General features: G+C 33.9%; 1 protein-coding gene across 1 annotated transcript; it reads right to left on the bottom strand.

The window, feature by feature from the left end:
* Window positions 1-1,301: 1,301 nt before the first annotated feature.
* Window positions 1,302-25,916, bottom strand: LOC138702267 (uncharacterized). The gene is made up of 7 exons (XM_069829849.1): window positions 25,839-25,916; window positions 13,888-13,945; window positions 12,967-13,128; window positions 8,334-8,432; window positions 4,236-4,355; window positions 2,708-2,809; window positions 1,302-1,481 (listed from the first exon to the last, which is right to left on the bottom strand). The coding sequence occupies exons 1-7, from the start codon at window positions 25,914-25,916 to the stop codon at window positions 1,312-1,314; spliced, it is 789 nt and encodes a 262-aa protein (XP_069685950.1). The 3' UTR covers window positions 1,302-1,311.
* Window positions 25,917-26,249: the final 333 nt, after the last annotated feature.

The following is a 26,249-nucleotide window of genomic DNA, read 5'->3' as shown; positions in this document are numbered from 1 at the left end:
AATATGCTGGACTGAATAATTAATATTTCTTTACTTTACTGTTTCTTATTCTTTGTCTTCCTAAACATGTAGAATCTTTATTGCTTCCAATGCAAGTACTCAACTTTCTTTTTCATAGATAGATTATTGTTGGAAATTGTAAAATATATATTTTCGTCAGTCTGGTCTGCGATATACACTCACATTACTATTACTAATCTTACTAATCTTTCCATAAGACAGTGATGTTCTTTTTTTTACAAATTTGTTTGTAAAAATAATTATGATACAGAACTTTGACACATCCTCTAGGAAACAAGTTTATTTTTTTCCTTGTCATTCATCATTGAGTCTTGTTGGTAGGTAAATCGAAAAGAAACCTTACATGTATATTCAACCCACATCATTTATTTCACACAATGGAAGTATATTGAATACCTTTATGTCTGTACTAAGGAGGGTGAAATAAGGGCTCTTATGTTAAAGAAAATAGAATATTTAAAAAAAAGTCATTTTCACTTGGTATTGACTGTACAGTACTATAATATACGCATTATGTCCGATAAACCTCTATATTTTTTGATAATAAGGATAGGTAATAAGGAATATAAGTTAAATGAATAAGATACGAGCTAAATGTAACTTAACATCGATCTATATTTGTTTTGTTATTCATAGTAAGCGAAGTTACAGTAAGCCTTTTACCTCCTCATGCTCTAGGACAGAGAATAATAAACCAATGTGGCACATACACAATCCCAAACTTGAAGAACATTGAAAGTGTTTCAGGATCTTCAGCTACAGCCCCTGTGTGCTAAATAAAGCTATTTTCTTCAGGAAATATAGAAAATATCCATGTTTAGTAAATAAGGAACATAAACCGTAGAAACACTCCATTCATAACTTTTTCATCCAAGAGATATATCAAAAACTTACAGTTAAGCTAGAATTGCCAAATTGAAACTGTAGAATTTTCAGTACTTCATCAGGTAAATAATATTCTAACAGACGTAAATAATTTCCATTTTGCTGAAGGATTTCTTTAGACATATTGTTAAAAATCCTTAATAAATTCTTGGGAGTCTGTAGTTGCTTACAGAATGTGATCGGTTTCGATTTTTTTTTTTTTTTTTGGTAAATGAGTAAAAGTTGTCATGCTTCAAGTTAGGTTGTGTTTCATTTAATTGATTTTACAGCATCCTAAGGAACATGATGTACCTCGTTAATGTTTCAGTCATAGCTTAACTAAGATAACCTAATAATCAACAATTTATACAGTTTCATTAAGACAGTATTTTGTGTTATTGGAATATATATTTTTATTTTTCACTTTTATTCAGGCAAAGGATCAATACAGATGTAATAACAATTATAGACGAGGCAGCATTTTTTATCTCCATTGCAGTCTCCGTCATGATAACATTTATGATGCATACCGAATGAACACCATAAATATGTACTGAGATTCAAGATATTAACTTCTGGACAAAGTCCTGCCTTTGCTGAAAATAAAGATAATGTGCATCTTAGTAAAGACACCCAAGTTTATAATTACTCATTGCAAGAAAATTGAATAAATGATCGATCAATCTGAGTGAACTGGAAGAGAAAACTGAAGGAATGAACAATCAATCGGCTAATCAGTGAGCAGAACTGGACGGATAAATAATGCATGAATTATCGTAATCAAACAAATGTCATAGAGTCAAGATACATGTGTAAAAGACTAAGAGCTGGGTGCATCAACATCCATTAATTTCAGCCATTACGTAACGACTGTAAACTTTTATAGGCGTTATATTTGCAAATGGGATGAACCAACATTAATCAGTATTATCTAACAGACGATTGGTGATAGTCATTATACCTGTTTATTTTTTTAAGATGGAACATGACATTAGCGCTGCTGCGATGCGGTCGGAAAATTGAATGTCACATAGCGTGGTAGACCTGTTGCTATGGTAACAACAGTTGAGTTGCCAAAGTTCCCACGTGATGAATGCTCAATAGGTCTCTTGGCGACAGTTATTGTGCACACATTGATTACGTTATGTTTTCATTCTCTGTCGACTTCTGTATTGTTCGTCTTCCTGCGCGTAAATTGTCAATGAATGTTTTAACGTCAGCCATCTAACATCAGTCTCATCAGCTGACAGCATGGCAGTCCATATTGGCAACATAACTCTGTAATTTCAAGCACGGCCGTCTGTCATGTCCCATCATAAAAAAAACAACAGGTATAATCAGTCGATTATTTTCAGCTAGGTGTGAAAATGAACGGGCAAATTCCATTATCGATCCTCTTTTGTGTTCGATTCTTACGCGGGAAAAGAGAAACATCCTACACAAAGCCGATGAAGATAATTTCTCGCGGTTTGAAATCAATATTTTAGTGGAGATAGTAAAAAAATATAAGATATTGTAGAAAATATGAAAACGGATTGTGTGGGCATGGCAAGCAGTGGATGAAGAATGTATTTCGATACCAGGTATTTCCAGATAATTTTAAATTGTTTGAATAATACGAAGTAATGCTCTTTGTCTGTGGTTCAAACGTTGCTTACATAATACCGGTAAATTAACCTACCGACACATTTATTTATATTATGGAATTGAATTTTAAAATTAATATTTCATTATATTGATGTACATTTTTATATAATCATACTCATGTTAACCTATTCCTGGATATAAAACAAGAACATAATTGTTGTAATACAGTACAAACCTTTGAGGCAGTTGTCGTTGGGTATGCATATCTGGAAAAGTGTATGTGTGCAGAAACATTGAAAGCACATTTGCATTGACATTACTCCTGGGGTACAAATACCTGAAATAAATGTAGAAATGTATTGCAGAAAGATATGCAAATTGTCTTTGTGTAGAATTTAATTTTGATAGCAAACAGTTCTACATAATTAAAAATTTACAATAGTTACAAAGATTAAAGTATGGTATTACAACATAATATGAAAACGTGACGAACATATTAAGATAATTTCGAATGACGAAAGATACAACATTTTGATTACTAATGACAGATATATAAGTTTATTTGTGTACAGAAAATTGCAATGAATGTCAATGTAATATTAAATCGTTTTAAAAATATTTTTGATTATATTTTGCCTTTTTCTACATAGATTAGGTAATATAAAGGAGAAAAAGTTATCTTCTGATTACTATAAGTAGACTGCGGAACTTCATGCTGATTATGTTTTTTACATTCGAATGAAGTCAACTTTATTTTTCAGATTTAAATGCATATATTAACACCTTTCCTTGTTTTGCCCTATTTATTTCCTAATTTCAAAATTTCTCTCTGATCAAAATAATAATTTCCAAGAAATATAAAAATTAGCCTATGTCAGAAATAAAATTAATTACTGTTGAGGGCATGAAATTGCTGTGTAAGTGTAGGTACTTTTTCAGAAACCAGGGCGAAAATATGCGTCGTCTAGATGTTATTCGGACTTTTACCACCTTTCACTCTGATTTCATAGAACCAAAAATAAATGTATTTAGACATCTGCGACATTAAAGTCAGGATTGTTGAGGTTGTGGAACTGTTGCCAAGACAATGCTGCTAGTGCGCTCTGATTTTATAGAAACAAAGCTAAAAATGTATTTAAACACCTGCGACAATGAAGTCTCGTGAAGTGTAAATTTTCATTTCAACAAGTTTTACTGCACATTAAAGCGAAGAATCAGTACAAGATCGCTTTACTTAAAGTTTAACTACCGACATGCCGAAAAAAAAAATAGAAAAAAATTATTGAAGAAATGGCTTTCTGAAGATTTAATGTTTTTCTACCGATGGGAAAATCGTCTTCTGTACAATATGGCTTCTTAACACTTATTACTTTAAATTATTTTCATTTTTATCGTATTATTAAACCTCTAGAGTTTATATTTTAAGGCATATATTAAAATTTTTAGCGCATATTTCAACAGTTTTTACTGTATAGTTGCATTACATATTTTCAGTTTTTTTAGTGCATACAGTAAAGTTCCGTGGTCTTATTAGGCCTATAAATATGTAATCGAAATGTATGTTTACCAAGAAATAAATAAATAAATAAAAATATATATAATCAGGGGATATTATATATATATATATATATATACACATACACACACACACACGTGATTGTTTGAAGAATACTGCGTCTTTTTCTACGTACGTTACTTCCGATATAATAAAATATCCCGTGATTATTACAATATTATATAGACTAAATAAAATGTACGTTTACCAAGAAATTTTCCACAGCTGGTGCTTGCACACGCTGTAGTTTTATTTTTAGTGCACGCACAGTAAATACAGTCACTAAAGAAGTATGCATTTTCCACTGGACATGGTTGATTGCTCAATGCTGAAACAAATGAAAGTGTTGAGCTTGCACAGTTACACTTCATTTATTAAAGTAGCTTATTATAAACTCTTTCCATTGTTATAAAACAGTGCGTTATTACGTATTTCATATGAAGTGTTCCCAATACTTCGATATGAAATGATATGACAATTTTATATTATAATCTCCTTTGGAATTATTACTTAATTAGCAGTTTTCGAACTGTACGTTTAGGTAATGCCGTGGCTAATCTTTGGACTCATTTTATTAAAGTACCATCTCGCCATCACAAATTCCATGAATGCTAAATAACCTTGCAATTGAGACAGCGTTGTTAAATAACCGATTAAAATCCTCCTTGGTTACAGCCTATTCGAGCTGTAACTAAAGTAGACGTGCCCGAGAACGGGGCGAGCCACGTATACACCGTGCACGGGATGAGGGTGGGTGAAACAGCTGGAGGGAAGGAAATGCCAGCTCCTCGGTGTAGCTTCCACGATAGCATCACAGTCTACTATATACAGTCGCGAAGCTTGAGGTGTTTTTTTTGCAAATTTCGTGATAAAGCGCTCCAAGCGGTTAGCAACTAGAAACAATAGACTGTCCATGGTCGACTTTGGACTGTGTCGTATTTCTATCGAGTGTTTGCTCGTTGCGTATTTCTCATTGATGCTTGTGAAATGTTCGTTATTGGTTGTAATGAAAATGTTAATGGCTAAAATATAATAATTGGAATAATAATATGGGAAAAGAGGAGACGTTTGTAGTGCTATAAATTGTAGCAACAGTAAGAGAAAGAGGCCAGAGTTATCCTTTTTCCGATTTCCGAAAGATTCAGAAAGGTTCCTGGGTTTCCACAAGAATGCTGTGCAGAAACAAAACTGTTAATTTTGAAGTTCTTTGTGACTGTTGGAATACATTATATCCTTAAATTTCACAATGAAATGTTTCAGTCTAACCGAAAGGACATTAGATACCGGTTAAAGTTCTGTCACTTAGGCTGCTAAATTTCCAGAGAAATAAAGGCTAGGTCTACTTTTTTTTCACAGGATATATTTTTAATTGTAACTATTAATTTTGTTATTATTTTTATGTGTTATTTTACTAAAGACGTAGAAAAATTAAGTTTGTGTGAATGAAATTTATTGATCACGTTTTATTTTCAATTCTGGTGGGATTATTATTGCTTAGGCCTACTTTTTTTTGTCAAAGGATATGTTTTTAATTATAGCTGTTAATTGTGTTGTTAGTTTTATTTGTTGCTTTACTAGAGACGTAGAAAGAGTTTGTTACAATAAAATTTATTGATCACGTTTTATTTCCAATTCTGGTGTGATTATTATTGCTTAACCTCATCCCACTTTGTTAACTACGTAAGCCTACACTACAAGTACCGGTACACGTAAGTTACTCCAGTAATTCATATTTCCATTATTATTGTTGTAAAGGGAAATGCAAATTAATATTTATTGGTTTCATAGTTAATTATCGCTATAATCTTGAATGAGTGAAGCTATTATAGTAAATTTCAGTTCGTTTTGCACAAACAAAAATTATATTAACTTATTTCTTGCAGGTATCTTCGAGTTTATGGTGGAATTTAATATACTTCATTAAAATAATAAATTAACTTTAAGCATTTAATATTTCAATAATGGAAGGAAGGTGTTAATTTTTCCAAAAGAACACAACGAAAGTGTAACATATTTTGTCGTCTGCTAGGAGAGAGATCTGCGATGATGAGGCGATAGTAGCGATCCTAGTGGTGAGCAACTACCCATGGTTGCATTTTTACTACATATTGAGCTTCGCGACTGTATATAGTAGCATGTTTTCCTACTGATCCAAGATTCCGATCGGCGGAGATTTGAATTCCGCTTGGGTTGCTTGTCTGTTTCTTCAGAGGTTTTTCCCAACAGTAAGGCGAATATTAGGTAATCTCATGGCGAATTCTCGGCCTCATGATCTAAATGTCACCAATTTCTGTTGATGCTGATAATATCGCAACTGATGCAGTGTCTTAAAATAACCTAATAAAACATACTGTATCTCGTTCCTGAATGAAAGGGCTTCACTGTAGTTCCCTCCAGTAGAAAATATTCCAGTGGTTTTGAAAGAAACAGATCCAATTATTCATTCTAACAGAGTGAGGACTCTTCAGGCCTGAATAGTATTGTCGTAATGATGGAATCTGCAGGTAGTTCAGAAAAGTCGGAGACAATACATCTTCAGATAGGGATGATAATTCCAAACTGTTACTCACAACTCAGTCATCGTGGACTCTTGCAATATATAAAATGTTTGTATTTATTACATTTTATTCATTACTTAAATCCGTGATTGGCCATCATCATCAGGAATTTAAAAGTTAGTACACAGCAGGACTACAGTGATGTAAATTCAGCATGACGTCGGATAGTCGTGTAAGACAACATAGGATCTTGTGATAGATTTTCGCAATCACGACAGAAATGTGAAATGTACCCAAATGCTGCCAAAATAACTTTATGTTTAAAAGCATGTTAAGAGGTTAGGTACAGCTTACAGTAGTAAAATTTTTGGAAATATTCAACATTTTTTTCCTCCGTTACTACTGTATCTTGTACAATAATGAAAATTGGTAAGTGTAAAACACTGTCCTTCTGCTATATGAAAAAAATATTTTTACGATTTTAAAAAAATTATTTATTTATTTATTTTTTCAAAATTCAAAACGGTAGCAGTTTACTGTGCAGTGATGAAGCGTTTCCCTCATAACTCATAAACATGTTAACTTTTTCATGTTCTCTCTCTTTTATTTTATTGCTGAAACTCATGTTTACAATATCATGCTCTTTCAACTATATTACTTCGTAAATAATATTGTTTATATTTTGCGTTAGAAGAAAATGCTGATATTTGACCATTTTTTAAATGAATTTATTTTTTATCAGACAATCTATCAAAGGCAGAGAAGTGATTTTGCATCATATTGTAGATATTATGAGATGTATAAATACATAAAAAATTTCATCATTGCACAGTGAACTGCCACCAAATTGAAGTTTGGAAAAAAATATAAATAATCTTTTTTAAATCGTAAAAATATTTTTATTATATAGCAGGGCAGTGTTTTACACATACTAATTTTCATTATTGTGCAAGAAATAATGGAGGAAAAAAAATGTTGAATATTTCCAAAATATTACTGCTATAAGCTGTACCTAACCCCTTAAGTATATTACTGTAGTTATTTAATCCACGATTAAATATGATTTTGAGTACAAAATGCGACATGTATGTGTTTCTGCGAAAAAAGGTCGAATTACATGAGACATTTTTGTGTTTTGTAAAAAGATCAAAATCTATCTAAAAGGCCTGCCACATATAGGTTCTTACGTTTCCTTCAAATAATTTTGTTACCCCTCTGTGTTAACTTTCATAGTATAGAATCACAGGAATGTGGCCTATCCTCTTTGTTGTTATATGTACCGTTACCTCGAGTTTCAAACTAAAGTGTCTGGGGCTGGTGGTAGAATATTGGCTGCCTATTCGATCTCTTTAGGCCCAGTATTCACTCACAAACAAGTTGTTTGTGGTAGCGGAAGTTTGTGATTGAGTAACAAGATGGGTTGAGTTAAAATCACAACGTATCTTTTGATGTGTTTTTTTAATGTTCCCAATTTCACTGTAATGTTATATTGTGTTCCTTTATTTATTTATTATTTTCAAGAATATTAAGTGTAAAATCTAGAAAATGCATCTGTTAACACTTTGACAACATTGAATTTCTATCACCGAACTTTCTATAAAAAATTTTACATTACAAAGCTTGCTAAATTGTAACATTAAAATTCTATAAGATGCTAACTTTGATTTTTAAGGTACTAAATTTTTAATTTTAAGTTGTTAAAATCTACTGTCTCTAATTGAAGACCTCCCTCAAAGAAGGTTGTATATCATATACTTTTTAATATGATATATAACCTTCTTTGAGGGAGGTCTTCAATTATTTATTACCTTTCTGAAATCCCAGTTCTGCACAGACAGTGTGTCCTCGTGGACCTGTACAATAACAGCGTTTTGTTTTGTCATACCAGATACCATTGTGAGAGCAATCTGTAACAGATCAGTGAGTTAAAAATTATTTCTTGATAGTCGAAGCTTTCCATTACTTCTTGCAAATCTAATGTGATAAGTGCAGCCTGTATTAAACGTATATTATGAGTAAAAATTACTTAAATTATTCCTTTGTCAAGGATGGGGAAACTGTTCTCTGAGGGTAAAAAATATTATTAATAGAAACATTTTGGTATTTTTACGAAACCATATATTATTATTATTATTATTATTATTATTATTATTATTATTATTATTATTATTATTATTATTATTGTTGTTGTTGTTGTTGTTGTTGAAATTATTGAAGCTTGATTCACAGGGAGCTGAAAACCAGATTTATATAATATGTACGTTACTGGAGGTACGTTAACAGAAAGCCACAATTTAAGTCACACAGAATTGTGTGCATTCAGAGTTGAGTTAGTTTCTGGCGTCTTGTCAGCCCATTTGAGTTGTGTGGATATAAAGAGAAGAATTGTGATGGTGTCGTGTATAGTTCCTGGGGTAGCTCAGTCGGTAGAGTATTCGTGCGCTAAGCGAAGGGTCCCAGGATTGATACCCGGCCCCGGAACAATTTTTTCCTTGAAATTATTCAAGCCTGCTTCACAGGGAGCTTCTACTTGAAAGCCAGATTTGTATATTATTATTCTAAATTACAGTTGTTTAAATTAATGAAGATGACTGGAATCACTTAATAAACATAACGAAGAATGAGAAATAACAAAAAATAACGTCGGATGTTCTCAGTTGCAGTAATCTCTTATCATTTTGACTAATTTGATTTTCTTAATGGAATAGTAATTATATAAACCATCTTTTGTTCGGTGGCAATCGTAAATATTAAAACCAGGGAAGATTTTATAGAAATAGATTTCTGTATTTTGTCTCCAAGCAACTCTATTTAGTCATCTATTAAGTCCATCCGAACATTTTTACGAAATCCGATACAATAATGAAATTGATACTGTAACGTTATCGTTTTTTACTTACATTATGTAATTGGATCACTCTCAGTCGGCATCCACATACTGCTGCATTCAGTAGTGCCACTAAGCAGTACTGTAGATCTTCTTTTGCGTGATGTTCAGTTACCTTTCGTGGTTTTTTTTTCTGGGCACAATACGGCTTTCTTTCAGCACGGACTTCATTTTTGTAAAGAGCTAGAGGTCTCAGAGGTCCAAATTGGATGAGTAGAGTGGATATTCAATTACAATGATGCTTTTCTTGGCTAAAATTGCCCTAAAGGTAAAGCTGTATGTGTCGACGCATTGCCTTTTTCGCGCAGTTTCTTCGGTCTGTCTTGTGGAACACCACTCCATAAATAGTAAACCTTGAATATCGAAGAAAGCGACCAACATTGCCTTGTAGCGATTCTTGCGTATTTTTTTATTTTTACTTGGCAAGCATGGAGATTTTTAGTAGGCCTACAGTGACTATGGCTTGATTTATGGATCGTACGTAAGTGTCCACTCCTCATCACATCTAAATTACTAATTTCAGTAAATCAGGTTTCTCTTGAGTGACTTGAACAAGTCTCCTTGCGGCATTCTTTTTTGTTCTAACGATAGAAATTTAGGGATACTTTTTTACACAAACTATTTTCGTTTTCTACTGTCCCCTGTGTTCATCAATCAGGTATTAATTGCCCTAATGTTCTTTTTTCAAATTATATCACACACTTTTTTTTTCAATTCTTTCTCGGTGATCTGTGTGACGATCTGGTCGATCATCTTGCACATTGTCACTGCCTTTGAAAAATGTTTTCTGTTATCCGAACGCGCGTAAGTCGCTGCCAATAACTGAGAGATTTCCTATTAATAAATTATTGAGTTTAATAAGAAACTGTCCACACCTGTGGAGTAACGGTCAGCGCGTCTGGCCGCGAAACCAGGTGGCCCGGGTTCGAATCCCGGTCGGGGTAAGTTACCTGGTTGAGGTTTTTTTCCGGGGTTTTCCCTCAACCCAATACGAGCAAATGCTGGGTAACTTTCGGTGCTGGACCCCGGACTCATTTCACCGGCATTATCACCTTCATATCATTCAGACGCTAAATAACCTAGATGTTGATACAGCATCGTAAAATAACCCAATAAAATAAAAAAAGAAACTTTTTGTTGACACGTTGCTCACCCTTAGAATCTACATTATTCGATAGAATATGAAAACGTGTCTGTGTTTGAACACGTCACTAGTGCTGGATGAAACCATCAGATTCAGATTTGCCACACCAGTAGAGGCCAGTGCAAGGTCAAAAACAATATTTTTTATGTAATCTCCTTCAACTTGTTCTTTAGTTATGGAGAAGGTCTCATTATTTTTATGTCGAACCTTGTATGGCCAATGAAATTATTTATTTTGGCTTGTATACCGTTATCATTATTGTTTTTAATATTATTATCCACTCGGCTTCTTGTCATATTCAGTACCGGCCTTTCCCTCGGGTTAAAAAGACGGTTCGAGTGTAGTGCTGATCATACCGCCTTATTTTAGGGTCAAGGCCATGAAAGTACGGATCTCTACCTCCACCTCCTGCCATGAGCCTTCATAACGCCACTTATGTATTATGTTATTGAAGTATTGAACAAAATCGTTATCCATATTATTAAAACAAATATTCTCTCTCAGATTAAGAGGGACGTATTTATTTGCGATGGCTATGCTCATACACAAAATACAAAATACTGAGCTCCACAAAACCGACACTGGATACGTTCTTCCAACAATCCAGGTTGCTCCAAGTGTTTTGATATGATACAGTATTCTATAAGACACCATTGTTGGCCCATATGTGATGGTCATGTCAACTAACACTTTTGGCGACATGTAATTGAATTTTTACATGATCTGTCACTTATTAAACGACAATGAATGTTACTTCAGCTTGTTGGAGTAACAACACAGTATGATATAGTCGTCCTCGGTAGCGTAGTTGGTATAGTGCTGGCCTCCTATGCTCGAGATTGCGGGTTCGATCCCGGCCCAGGTCGATGGCATTTAAGTGTGTTTATATGCGACAGGCTCATGTCAGTAGATTTACTGGCATTTAAAGAACTCCTGCTGGACAAAATTCCGACACACCGGCGACGCTGATATAACCTCGGCAGTTGCGAGCGTTGTTAAATAAACCATTATATATATATATTGTAAGCCATCGGCGTGGCTCAGTCGGTTAACCCTTAGTTGTCTGACGGTACTTAGAAGTACCGTGATTTATTTTGCATATTGGAAGACCTGGAAGAATAATAAACCGCCAGAATTGCGTGCAACCTGATAAATAAAATTCATCAAGGACACTGACAGTACTGTACATAGAATTACGACCCTTTTTAAAATAAAAAAATAAAAAATAAATAAAAAAATAAAAAATTTCTGAAAAAATTACTGTATGTTTTGAATTCATATTGTAACAACATTCACTAAAGAAAACGGATTTATTTTAATTTTTTCTTATGTCCGGCAACAAAGGGTTAAGGCGCTTGCCTGCCGGTCTGAAGTTGCGTTCGGGCGCGAGTTCGATCCCCGCTTGGGCTGATTACCTGGTTGGGTTTTTCTGAGGTTTTACCCAACCGTAATGTGAATGCAAGGTAATCTATGGCGAATCCTCGGTCTCATCTCGCTATCACCAATCTTATCGACGCTAAATAACCTAGTAGTTGATACAGCGTCGTTAAATAACCAACTAAAATAAATAAAAATATATATACTGTATATATATATATCTGTTCGCCAAAAATTAAATAACATGTTTGGGGAACTTTTAATTGGACGAGATGGTCCTAATAATTTGCTTTCACATTCAATTGATTTTATGCCTCCTTATTTTTTTTCTCTGGGGCTATATGAAACAAAGAGTGTTTCAGACACAGAGCATTTCGCTCTATCTTAGGAAGTAATTGTAAATGCCATAGAAAACATTCCACCAGCTACAATTTTGAGCATGCTCATGAAACTTTGAATCGTATAAGACATTTTATTCGAGTGAACGGGTCACGTTTTGGACATTAATGATGAGATTAAGAACCTTTATGAACAGAAAACCGTCATCAAACAGACATTCTATGAATCGGTAACGTACTTTAGTTCAATCATTTCGCCGTGTTATCTAGGCAACTTCTTCACCTTAGCTGTATTGCGGGAGAATTGCTTGAAGGCTAGCTTTTCCCATTTTGTCACTCGACAATTGAGACGCTTACATAGGCCTATTACATACATACATAGTACATACATACATACAGCTCATTAAGAGCAAATGCTGGGTAACTTTCGGCATTTGACCCCGAATTCATCTCGCTAGCGTTATCACCTCTATCTCATTCAGAAGCTATATAACCATAGCAGTTGATAAAGCGCTGTAAAATAACCAACTAAAAATAGACCAATAGGCCGTTAATTCTCGCATTTGTTTTGAACTCCTCTTCAATATTTCTCGGTATATAATGTGTTCTAACAGTGAAGCTTGCAATATGCTAATATGATGATAAAACTTCAGGTTTAGAAATAGTTGTTTCTTATATTTGTGTATCGTACTTACCTTCGTCACAAGGTAACACTTTCTTGTCACATTTAATGAGACCTTTTGAATCACAATGACATGAACTGCAATTTTCAATCCATCTCTCTCCTGGCAGGCATCGACGCCAAAGTGCCAAGTCATCTGCAAAACGTATATTTGAATACTTGAAATAAACTATGCCTATCAACGGGAAAAACACACTGTTCTCAAAACAAACATTTCAAGTCACTAAAAAAATATACATTGCTTAAAAAGTTAATGGAATTATTTTAGGTTATCAAACGCACACGAATTCTTTGTTATTTTCAGCTGCAGGGTATTCAAGAAATCACGCAAACCTATGGAAAATCGCATGAAAATGTTGTATTTTATTTATGTGTCAATTGTTTTCTTTTATTTCTCTGAACTGAGCAGACATTTTTGTGTGGAAGCCGCCTACTTATCCATCCTCACATTATTCCGGAATTACAAGCGAATATTCAGAACTGTATCAATGTCATCTGACGACAAACATTGTAACATGCTTTCCAGAACATGATTAAACTTGTGTCAAGCACAGAACGGCGGCCACATCCAGCAATTACTCTAAAATAAATATTTTCCCATAGAGATGCGGGATTTTTTTTAACATTCTGTATTGCAATATTTAAATATATTTATCTGCATTTACGCAAATAAACGCAAAATAGTACCGCTAGGTAAACTTTATAATCTAGCTCGTCACTTATAATGAGAAACAAATGTAAAATATCTGAATTTAATATTTTTTATTATTATAAATAGGCTAAGCTTTTTGTCATTTATTTTGGCGAGAGAGGGAAGTTTAGTGGGCGTTTATTTGTCTCTAGAGAATTTCCTTAGCCTTATCGGCGATTGCCCTATACCATATATTGGTATTTTTTCGATATAAATTCAAGTGACACACACATACACACACACCCACAGCCACCCACACCAGACTTCTGTTAGATGGAATCAGCACAACGACAGTCTGCACCTAAGATAACACAATAGGTAGTAAGAATAAGTACTTTCTCAAGGTTTGTACTTATGATTGTGAGCACTTCCTGTGATTATATACTCGTAACCACTAGAACATACTCATTTTCGTTAGGATAAAGACATTCTACCTAACGTGAATACATACTCATCTCTACAGCCTTCTTGATCGTTTAAAAGTTAGTATATACTCGTGTTACCTATCTTCTTTGACCACATTGCACCGTGATGCTCAGTTTTTTTTTTATAGACTTTCACATGCTATCGGCTGTAGTGGTTTGTGTTTTGCTTTTTGTAAATTTTGATGATAGATAAATAAATAAATGAAATATAATTAATTAATTCAATAAAAATACATAATTAAATTAATAAATAAATAATTAAACAGTTAAATAAATTAAATAATTGAATAAATTCAATAATTAAATAAATAAAATATATAAATTAATTAAATAAACAAATAAATAATTCATCATCATCTTCATCACGGCACAAGCCTTGTGGCTCGTTCCGTCTTCAAGAAAACTGATCCGACCATCTCATCCGTGGCCTGCCGACATTTTCTTCTACCTACAGGTTTATACTTATTTACTAGTGGCTTGTGCAGCAAATGCTGCTGCAAACTAAGTTCATTAGACGTTCAAATAAATATTTTTCAGATTTATTTCCAATGAAGAATACTTGTCTTTTTGATAGTTATTTGCTTCCATAATAATGAAACATACTACCTCTGAATGGATTTTTTAGGCCAAATACTTTTTCTTGAACCTATCCAACTTCAGTTTTTGAGTTTCAACGCGAAAACGCAAGTATCAATGTCAGGACGATAGCAGTAGCTATTTCAGGTCATTGTGGATTGTAGGCAAAAGTTAAAAAAAAGTCAGGTTTGCTAAGCTTTCGAACAATAGCACTTTCGTATAGCTGCTGCATGTAGAACTTGAAATGTAGAGCGTAAAATCATTTTATCCTAATAAGAGATCTTGCTGAAATGATCTGGAGACTACAAAATTTTCTAGGCCTCTTATTTTATCAGTAAGTAATACCTTTTGATCTTTTCTTAGGAACTGTAATTTTTGCGCTCTTTCGAGCCAATACTGAAGACAATGACTCATATCAATATCTACACTACACCGCCATTAAGTATATGGAAAAAGACCCAACCCCACTAGGTTAATAAGTATAAAAATATTTGATTTTTAATAACAATATTATTATCTTACTTAAGTTTTGTAGTTATATATAGCAGCCACTCAGTAAATTATAGAAATGAAGATCTAAATTAAGATATTCTCTCCATTTACTTACATAACCTCAAAACGTTTCACTTTCATGTCATCAATATAGCATCAATATTATGTACAATTAATGAAAAATAGACGCATCATGATATTAACTATAATAATATTTAATTTCTAATGGTAACAATGTCATCAAACCACCTCAAGTTTCGTAGATTTGAATATCCAATACACAGCTGTACTCAGAAAATTATACACTGCAGAATCAGTTTTTAATAACAAATTGAATTGAGCTCTAAATATGTCGGCAATCCTGCAGGTCATGGCCTTCGTGTAATAGCCAATTGTTTATTGTAGTGTGTGTTTTGTTCTGAAATTCAATCAAGTCGGCCGTGATTCAATAAAATTAGTTCTCAAAACTGACGAAAGATGGATTTTGGAAAATAGGAAAATTATGTAGGAAAATTGACATTTCACTGAAAACTACTACTTTTCCGAAAAACTTTGGGTTCCAAGCTTCAAAATGAGGGGCCATTTATTAAAATCCGTTCAGCCGTTTTCCCGTAATTTCCATTACCAGTTCAAATTATATATATAGATTATTTGTGGTATACGATCTTCATCCATTCTTTGTATATGATCTTGCCATCTTTGTCTGTATTCAGTAATTATTTCAGTTAGACTCTGAATTTCCAATTCCTTTCTAATATTTCATTTCTCTTCTCTTAAATAATTAATTAAATAAATTAATTAAATAAGTAAATAAATAAATAAAAGAAATTTAATAATTAATAAAATAAATAGATGTACTAAATAAATAAATTAATAAATAATTAAATAAATGAATAAATTAATTAAATAAATTAAATACATAAGTAAATAAAATAAATAAATAAAATTAGTAAATTAAATAAATACATTAATTGAATAAATTAAATAAATAAGTAAGTAAGTAAATAAATGAATGAATAAATAAATAAACATGAAAGAGAGATTGACTCAGATAAGTGAAGTTAATAAAACAAGAAACAAGAAAATAGTCCTGGGAAATAGTCATTACGGGATGTTGGATAGAGGTTACAATCCATTTCTAGAATTCCAGTTATGTTAATTCTATTTTTTATTATAGAGAATTATATATATATATATATATATATATATATATATATATATATATAATTTTAAAGTAACAAGTAATTGCATTCTGCAATTCAACTTTTACAAAATAAACTGTAATTGCTAATTATATTTAACAATACAATCTAACCTTATAATTTGATAGCCATTCATATTTTTATAGGTTATGTTTTTTATGAATAACAAATACGTGTTTAACCTTTTTCACATTTACTTTTGTGAAGCGTTAAAGGCTTCTGAAGTTCACGTATTTTTCTATATTTTTCCATGAGGCACTACATCGTTCATAAATTTTGCCATTTTTTTATTTAACTTTAAACTGAACACAAATCAACAAATACTCAGAATTGAGCCTGCTACAAACTATACTCAAAATAACATGAGATCGAACTTATAAATATGAGAATATACTAGCTTTTATTCTTATCAAGCATGAGTATATATTCTGTACAAGATGGATGCTTGAGTATATGCTACCATGTTATGAGTATGTAATCAAAAATAAGTAGGTACTGAAATGTTTTTATTCTTATTAACAAGAGTATTTACTAAAAAAAAGCCCTGTATATACTATATACTCATGTTTATTCTAACCACGGATTATGTTAAGAACGAATAAATAGCCATATGTACCTTAAAGGATATATGAACACATGATCATGGCTTCTACTCTACAACAAAACTCGCACCTTAGATTTTATGTTCGTCTCAGTTAGAATGGGGTGGCTTGTACTCATATTAATGAACATTATTTGAAGTAGAGTTTCTCAATATAAAAATGATAGAGATTTTGATGAATAAATATGAAGTAATTATATTAGCATTAAAGTATCAAATTTATGTACGTTTTACGTTTAACAGGAGTGTACAGTATCTCAGAAACTTGTGTATATAAGCTTAGCTGATTATTTGTTTTTTTTTTAGAGCGATTTTATAAACTTTTTAAAAAGCTCTCAATCTTCAGAAACCGGAAGTGACGGAAGAGAAGTTATGTCATGTTCAGGATTATGTTATCGAAGAATTCGATAAATTGTTTTTATCTTGTTACGCTAAAATTTCTTACTACATATCGGGACCATTTATTACGTTATTTTAGCTCGTATATTTAGTTTGAGACCAAATTGTCACTGCCTTGGGAACAATCGGCTTGATTAGGAAGTTTTCCAATGAACCATGAAAGCCAAGTGTAAGATAAAAAGTTGTCCATTAGAGAAATTGCTTGAGGCAGCTGTCTTATTAAATACTTCGCTGCCTTGTTATATTACATTTTAATTAGATAGACCCCTAAAGGAAATGGATGAGGGAGGCCTAGATCTTATTTCTTGTTCATTTAAATTTTTGGAATACAAAGAAAATGCTTCTGGTGGGTTAGTTCTTTAACTACTTAGGAGAGATAAAAAATATAATGATGACTGATTAATTGTGAAATAAAAATTGTGAGGGAAGTGTAACTGAGAAATAAAGATAGAACATTTAAAGAGAGGAGGAGATACAGGATTCAGAACTGAAAAATTGGTGAATTTCAATACTTTTTTCTCAGCAATGAATAATTCCGTAAGCTTTAAACATTGTATGTTCAATATTCGCTATTTCTGCAATTGTATTCTACATTATTTTCAGATTTAGTAAAAACTGTTATCGTTACGGGTAATAAGCAATACAAAATAGTAGCTGCATTTTTTCGCATTGAAATACCTTTTCCCTGATAATTTCTACAAATATCAACATTTTTTAGTGATCCTATTTTCCTGTTTATTCCTATTTACTGCTACTGCTACTACTACTACCACTACTGCTACTGCTACTGCTAGAGGTGAAGGTGGTAATATGGGAAGATATTTTTATTAGGCTGTAAATAAAACAATTGTTGCAATACATATTGGATAATAGCACAGCACGCTAATGTAATATGTTGTCATAGTGTTCAGAAAGTACCAAACTAAAAATATTAAAACGTCAAAAAAAAAAAACAACAAAATGAAGTACTGCAAAATTTATGTCTGAGTAAATCAGGTAGTAATATGGGAATAGCATAAAATTCTGTAGAAAAACTACAGTTTTAATGAAAATATTATACATGAACTATTTTAACACTTAAATGAAAAATTAAATTACGAAAACTAGACTAATAATGTTGTTTCTTCTGTAGAAACTGATATGTTATCTTCATCTTCATCCGATTGATCTTCAGGGACAAAACGTAGTTTCTTTCTCGTGTGGACACTCCTCTTTTCCTGCAGTTCTGTCTTTGCGGAGAATGCAGTTGCTTCTCTGCTAGGCCCTGGAATTGGTTCTATGAAATTTCGTGATTACCATATTCCTACCAGTCGTATAACCTAAAATATGTTAACCTAACAATGTGATACTTGGAGAAGTATCTCATTTTAAAGCAGTATTTATGTACCCTAGTACATAAAGCACTAGATATCATTGAAGTACCTCATTTATTTAGTAAAGAAAAATGAGTTCAAGTCTTACGTTACAAAAACATTTGACTCCCGCGAAAACGATTCTACCCTCTTGCCTTCGCATCATTCGGGAGATGAGGATGCACTTTTAGAAGTAATTCGGCGGGGGTCACCGCTAGGTAGTATTGGAATGTCAAAAGTTATAGCAATTTACATATTACAACCTTCTCCCATATTCCCACCTTCTCCTCTACTACTACAGGGTTGTTTCAGATCTCTGATAACGAATTTGAATGACATCATTTGCGTCAGGAGTCACACGACAGCTGAACTGTGGCGCGAGGTGACAGACCAATAGTGAGTGATCTCATAGTCAGAGTGCACGGCGACTCACAGCACAAATTCTCAAGAAAATCGAGCCTTTTTGGGAGGGGCAGATTACGATCCTTTCCAATGCCAAGTACAGTTAAGTGAAAATAAAAGAAGCCTACAATAAACGAGGTTTCGTTATTTCCAAGAAAGGCACCTTCTGTGTACTTAATAAGCTCGAATGAATGGAATTAATTTGTATCATCTCGTGGGGTGTGGTGGCTTGTGACGGGAGGTGGATTTTCTTGCTTTTTCCACTCTGGAATTAATCTCATGAGCTTTGCCAGTCTTATTAGGTACACAGAAGATGCCTTTCTTGAAAATAACGAAACCATGTTTTTTGCAGCCTCCTATAATTTTCACGTAACGTACTGGGTATCGGAAAGGGTTATTATGTACCCTCCCAAAAAGACTCGATTTTCTTGGGCATTGCTACTGTGATACACCGTGCACTCTGATTATGAAATCACTCACTACTGGTCTGTCACCTCTCGTCACAATTCAGTTGTCGGTGTGATTCCTAACGCACATGATATCATTCAAATTCGTTATCAGAGATCGGAAACAACCCTGTATTATTGCTACAATTACTACTACTACTACTACTACTACTACTACTACTACTACTACTACTGCTACTACTACTACTACTACTACTACTACTACTACTACTACTACTACTACTACTACTACTACTACTACTACTATTTCAAAGCTCACAATGGTATTGAAGGGAAAGATTTCACAAATCCTTTAAAGTGAAACAAAACTATTCATCAAGTTAATACATATCAAGACTATATTTTTGTTACCACAATCTCCTTGAACTCTTCACACTGAATAGAGGTGAAAGTCTATAAATATCAAGATGCCATCGTGGTCACCATCATCATCATCATCATCATCATCATCATCATCATCATCATCATCATCATCATCTGAACCCTTGAGATACAATAGAGGACTAGTATGTGAGTGAGTCTAATAAAATTATATTTCATCCATTCTTGATGTGATGTACAGGACGACCACTGCTGTGAGATTATCCTATATAAGAATATTGGAAATTATGTTTTGTTGTGTTGGAGAGACTTATGAGCACATGGCTAATAATCCAGCTACTAGGCCTGCTTCATTTTCCGCGAACCTCAAAGCGGAATGTACATATTGTTATAATGAAACTGGTGACCACCACATGATACGAATGGTTGGCCATGCGATAAATCAGGCAACAATTGATGGTGGAAGTGGAATACATCGGGCCGATCACGATTTTGATTGATTTTATCGTACGTCGTCTCCACAGTTATATCCCGCGGGTTTAGGAATCAATCAATCATGCTTCACAAAAAGAGAGGCAAGAATTGAGCTTACTACTCAATTGTAATGTTATTGACTATAAAATAAACATGCTACAACATTGAGTGGAGTGCATTGGCCCCTGCTTACTTCATACGTAAAGGCGGTAGATACTGGAGCATTCAAATTTAGAATCTGAAAATCGGTATGTCACTTTCGTGATGATATATGAGTAAGTCTCAGAAAGACCAAATGGTCTTTATTTCTATTGACTATTTCGTTTATATGACGTCATTCCATTTTCGGCCAATGAAGTGTAATGAAATTTTGTATTCCAACCAATCACAGTCATACATCGCGATAATGTCTGCAGCTCGATTTATCAATTTATCGCATGGTCGTTCTTTTGTTTAGTCAGTGTCGCCAACTCTTTCCACGTAAATCAATGAGCATGAATCCATTGTACTAAATAAAGTGCGAAATCCTACTTCCACATCTATATCTTCATCTTCTAATTCCATGTCCATTTTATCTAAAGAAAATGACACTCCTTCGTAACAATTGTTCATTTAATTAATATATTAATATATATTAATTCAATGTCATTCAGCTTTATGATGGCACTTTTATTAGTATTGACAAAGGCAATGTGGTAAGCACAAAATCAGTTATCATAAATCAAGGAGTAAGGCAGGGCTGTCCATTGTCCCCTTCTATTTTATAATATATATATATATATATATATATATATATATATATATATATATATATATATTGACGCAGTCGTTGGCGAATGGAAAGAAAAATTAAATGAGAATTTTAGATTGGCAATTTAAAATTAGATACGATACTATTTGCAGATGACCAGGTTATATTCGCTGGAACAGAAGATCAGCTACAAAGAGCATCCTTACAACTATATAATACTATGGCTACTTATAATCTACTTATTTAAAATACTAAGACAAAAGTAATGGCCTTTATAGGTCAGCAACCAATCAGATCGAAAATAATAATCAATAATGCAGCAATAGAGCAAGTTTCTCATTTTAACTATTTAGGTTGTGAAGTGTCATACAATAAAGATAATGATGTAATACAAAAACTATATAAATTTCAATACATGTGTGGCACTATAAGTAGAACATTGAAGACTAAGACAAGAGTTGATACACAGCTAAAATTTTATAAGACTATGGCTGTTCCAATGTTGATGTATGGATCTGAGAACTGGGCTCTAAATAGATCTGATGTTAGGAAAGTTGAAACAAGTGAAATGAAATTTCTACGAAGAGTAGCAGGCCTTACCTTACGTGACCAAGTGAGCAACAATGAAATAAGACAAACATTAGGAATATATGATTTAAAAGAGAAAATATAATTATACAAATAAAATTAATTGGTATAATCATATACAAAGAATGGACCATAATTCTATAACAAAACAGGTTTTAAATTATAATCCAAAAGGTTATCGTGACGTAGGACGTCCGGTAACCAGATGGAGAGATTCTCTAATTCGGAACAGACCATGAGACAGCCTACCATGAAGATGATGATAATGATGATGATGATGATGATGATGATGAAATCTGTATTTCGCTTTTCTCAATTGGCATTAGTGAATAACATTCAATTTATTTATTGCAGTAATCGTTATTCATCCATTTCAACTTCAATCTGAATAGGTTAAGTATTATAAATATACAATTATTAACATTTTGTGAGCGAATTTTAGGGATATATTATTTACATTTTTATTTTATTCACGAAATAGTGGTATTAAATGTCACTCGAGGTCTGAGATTTCCCAAATAAATTCACGAGCGAATAATTCGCAACTTAGATTTATATTTATAATAATGGATTTAGAATGAGAGGTAAGCCATTCTAGTACAGGATTGCCCTTATGATGGAAACTGTAAGTAGTCCAAAACGTTGGACAAATTAACTATAAACACACTATGTAAAATCAGAGTGTAAGCTTTAAATCTCATATCAGTAAAAATAAAATTCAAAGCGACTCACTGGTTATTTCTTTAAAAGTACTGTCGTATTGTAAATCTCCTTCAGGTGGATAGAAAAAATGACCAAATTACTAATAAAGTCGGAGAAAGATCTGATGGCCGCGATGGAAGAGATCCAACATCTACAGTAAGTTATTTTTGAGAGAGAGTGCCAGAATATGTGTCATAGGTGTAACGTTTACAACGAATTAGTCATCCCCGTTTCGAACAGCTCTTGTAACACACGATACAATGGCGTCAAAAGCTATAACAGAAACACCAAACCGATGATGTGAACCGGAGATCTCACGTGATAGCGTGGAATGAAACATTATCAGCTTGCAATATTGAAAGGTCCGTCTCTATATCCTATATTTACTTCGTCCCTCTATAAACCCTCTGAGTTTGTAATGGGTATTCAGTTACACTCTGTATTGAATATATGCTGTATGCATATTTTGTAATTCTAAAATTCGGCGTTTAATTGTATGAAGTACGAGTTACGATAATTTTCATTCCAAGATTTATTCCGCGATCGTACAACTGGGCTATCGTGTGTGGAAGATTTACAACTTCCTACAACTAAGAATGAGGCACAGCATAGCAATCGCAGCACGCTTACAGAGTCCCTTTTAGTCTAAATCTTGCCAGAAATTCTTCATCGTCATACTCATTACCAGGCTTCGAGACTTTGGACCCGATACAATAAGTTTACTGTGCATTCACTATAGGTTGTTGACTCACTGCAGGTAGATAGAGATATGTTGAGGTAACAACGTTGCTATTTATAGTAGAGTACAGTAGTATGGGGAAACACACATATGTACATTCTGAAAGTAAATATACACTACACAATGGTAATGTCAAAAGAATGTGAAAATAATTTATTCTCCTGCCTTTTATAAGCATTTGTGTTTAATTATACACAGTGTTAATGGTGGAAATAAGCATGTAGCAATTTTAATTTTTTCAATTATCCTATTGGTCGTCTTTAGGAAGTGCAGTTACAGTACCGAATGCAATGTACTACAAGATACATTCTCAGTGTCTCAAACGTAAATCTTTTTCGGTTATCTGCCAAAGTTCGTACTGTAGAAAGCTGCGCTCTACGTCGCATGACGTGATAGGAGCAAAACGAAAAAACCTAACATCTTTGCAGTCTCTAAGAGACAGTCCTTTAATCTCGTGTGACTCTATGTCCAATAATTTGCTGTTTATGTTACACAATGTTCCATCTCCGTTATTTTTACTTAAAATTGATTTCCACTTCTGTTTTACACTTTCAGTAATCGGTGTACTTGAAGTCTCATTAATTCTCTGCATCATTTTCTCAATTAATTTGAGGGCTTCCGGCATCTCTTGCTCTGACTTTTCTAACCGTTTAATAGTTTCAGACACAGTTTGTATGAAAACCAAATTATTCGTCAGAACCTTCAAATCCAGAGCGTTTTCCTTTGCGTATTTGTTGGCATTCATTCTACAGTACCGCCACCCACTGTACGCTTTACCACTATACTCAGTACGCCGTTATGCGGATTTCTCACTGAACTGCTCTATTGGGTCCGAAGTCTCGAAGCCTGCTCATTACATACATCAGGTCTATTACACCTTATTTTCTTTTGTTTCCATGTTCTCAAAAATATATTACATAGTAATTATTCACAATGAATATCAGATATTCATGTCTAATGCTGCTAATACAGTGCGTTCGTAGCTCGGCCGTATCGTTCCGCGGCGGCCTTGGACTGGGTGAAGATTGGCGCGCCTGCCGCCGGAGTTACACGTAAACGACCGGCAAGTCATGGGTACGGAACACTAACTACTCTACTAACATTAGGCTTACCTGCATCACAACAGATGTCGAAAGTGATGACCTTCAACTCGAACACATTCCCTATATCTCCGAAAACAATTATGGTTCACTCGCAAAAGTTCATGTTGACTGATTGCCTGTATTTCTCTCGTGATGCCCTTCAATTCTTGTAACGTGTGCAGATTTGATGCGTACACTTTATTCTTTAACGTCCCTCATAAATAAAAATCGCATGGAGATAGATCAGGGGAACGAGGTGGCCAGAACCCTCGACTAATTATTATTCTGTCACCAAACACACTTCGCAATTCTTGCATAGAATTCGCAGCGGTGTGAGCTGTAGCTGAATCCTGTTGAAACCAGCCACTCAATCGTTCATTTCTTGTTAGTTGCGGAAACAAATTATTTAAAATTGAAGTTACATAAACGTGTGAATAAACTGTTGTGTCGAAAAATATGGGACCGATAATTCTACTCGCACTCACTGCACCCAGCGTGGTGAGGAACTTCATGAATAATATGGAGATTTTCGGTAGCCCAGTATCTGTTTTTCTGAGTAGAAACGTGACTGTGAAGATGAAAGCACGGTTCATCAGTGAAGAACATTAAAAGTGGGTTCACGTCGCCATTATGAATGGACTGCACAAACCAATTGCAATAATTAACCCTACTTACAAGATCTTGTGGTTGTAAAGCATGAACTACAGTTACCCTGTACGGCTTAAGTTTCAAAAGTTTCGTTGCCACAAAAGCTGACGTCTTGGAAATGTTAACGTCTTGTGCTAAACGTCGCAGTGATTTGCGGGGTGAGTGCTCTAACCGGGCCCCTACTTCATCAAACTTCTCTTCTGTCAGTACACGGTGTTGTTGAACACGTTTCTTGTTCGAAAAGATCCTGTGCGCCTGACCTTATTGACAAGGTCATGAATAGTTGACCTGCTAGGAATTCGAACACCTGCAAACCGATGTTCAAATTCTCTTCAACACCTTCTTGCAAAAGGGTATTTCACATACACATCATAGAGAAAAATACGTTGTTCTAAAGTGTATTCAACCATTATTAATAGACACTTTATCACCACGATACAACACAGTTTCACTCAAAACACGCGCACAGACGTCTTTCCCTCACGACAGATCCAACTCGACTGACTGGCGCGCGTCAGCGGTAGCTACAGCGCTACTCTGGCGGCAGGCGCGCCAATCTTCACCCAGTCCATGGCCGCCGCGGAACGGTCCGGTCGAGCTACGAACGCACTGTATTTTATCATTTATTCTCTAGATAACAATTTAATAGCGACTGAAAGCATGGAATAGTTCATTCGGAAGATATCCTCCGGATTATGCACTATTTCGACTTCGTACAAAACATTTCTCGCGTAACTATGGAATTAATTTTAACACGACTTTATTCCGTATTTGTACAACCGGGCCTAATGAAACCAAATTAAGCTGCATTATCAAATATCAGAGCTGATTTGGTTATCATAGTGTGTAATTGTTTAATCTGAACTTCGTGCTCTTAGCGCGGTGTTTGGAATTTTTGGATATACCTTCAAAGGCTACAACAGATCTCATTCGTAATGGGGATAATGAAGAAGAAGCAGAGCCAAATCCTCACCCAATCTGGCAGCCACAAGAAGCAAGGATAGTGGCGCCAGTGGGATGACTTTAGCATGCTACCGCCCACTTGTGCCATCCTCACTTCAGACTGATATCGAAAGTTCAGCTAAAACTTGTTGCAGAACACAACCAACACATTGCTTTAATTACTGCATCATCTAGCTGACAACTCTTCCTTAGCAATTATTTCATAGCTTCTCTTACTTCTCTACATAAATCATAGCTTAAGGTGATTTTTTGTTGTATAATTACTATAAGCGCAACTGGAAAATTAATCGCATATTAATCAACAGTAATAATATTATTATTATAAAAGCGGTAATAATATTAACACATTCCACAACTTGATTTAACTTACAATAATATATCTTACCATTTCCCTCACAAATAAGAATGACGTTTATGAAGA

This window comes from Periplaneta americana, chromosome 6 (genome assembly GCF_040183065.1).
Source record: "Periplaneta americana isolate PAMFEO1 chromosome 6, P.americana_PAMFEO1_priV1, whole genome shotgun sequence".
Taxonomy (NCBI): Eukaryota; Metazoa; Arthropoda; class Insecta; order Blattodea; family Blattidae; genus Periplaneta; species Periplaneta americana.
This window is presented reverse-complemented; position numbering and strand designations above follow the sequence as displayed.

Coding starts and splice junctions, on each gene's coding strand:
- LOC138702267 (XM_069829849.1), bottom strand. CDS start 25,916: ATGGCACAAGTGGGCGGTAGCATGCTAAAGTCATCCCACTGGCGCCAC. Junction 2,810..4,235: donor CAGCTGTGGAAAATTTCTTG/GTAAACGTACAT, acceptor CATTTATTTCAG/GTATTTGTACCCCAGGAGTA. Junction 1,482..2,707: donor CAACGACAACTGCCTCAAAG/GTTTGTACTGTA, acceptor CTTTATTTTCAG/CAAAGGCAGGACTTTGTCCA.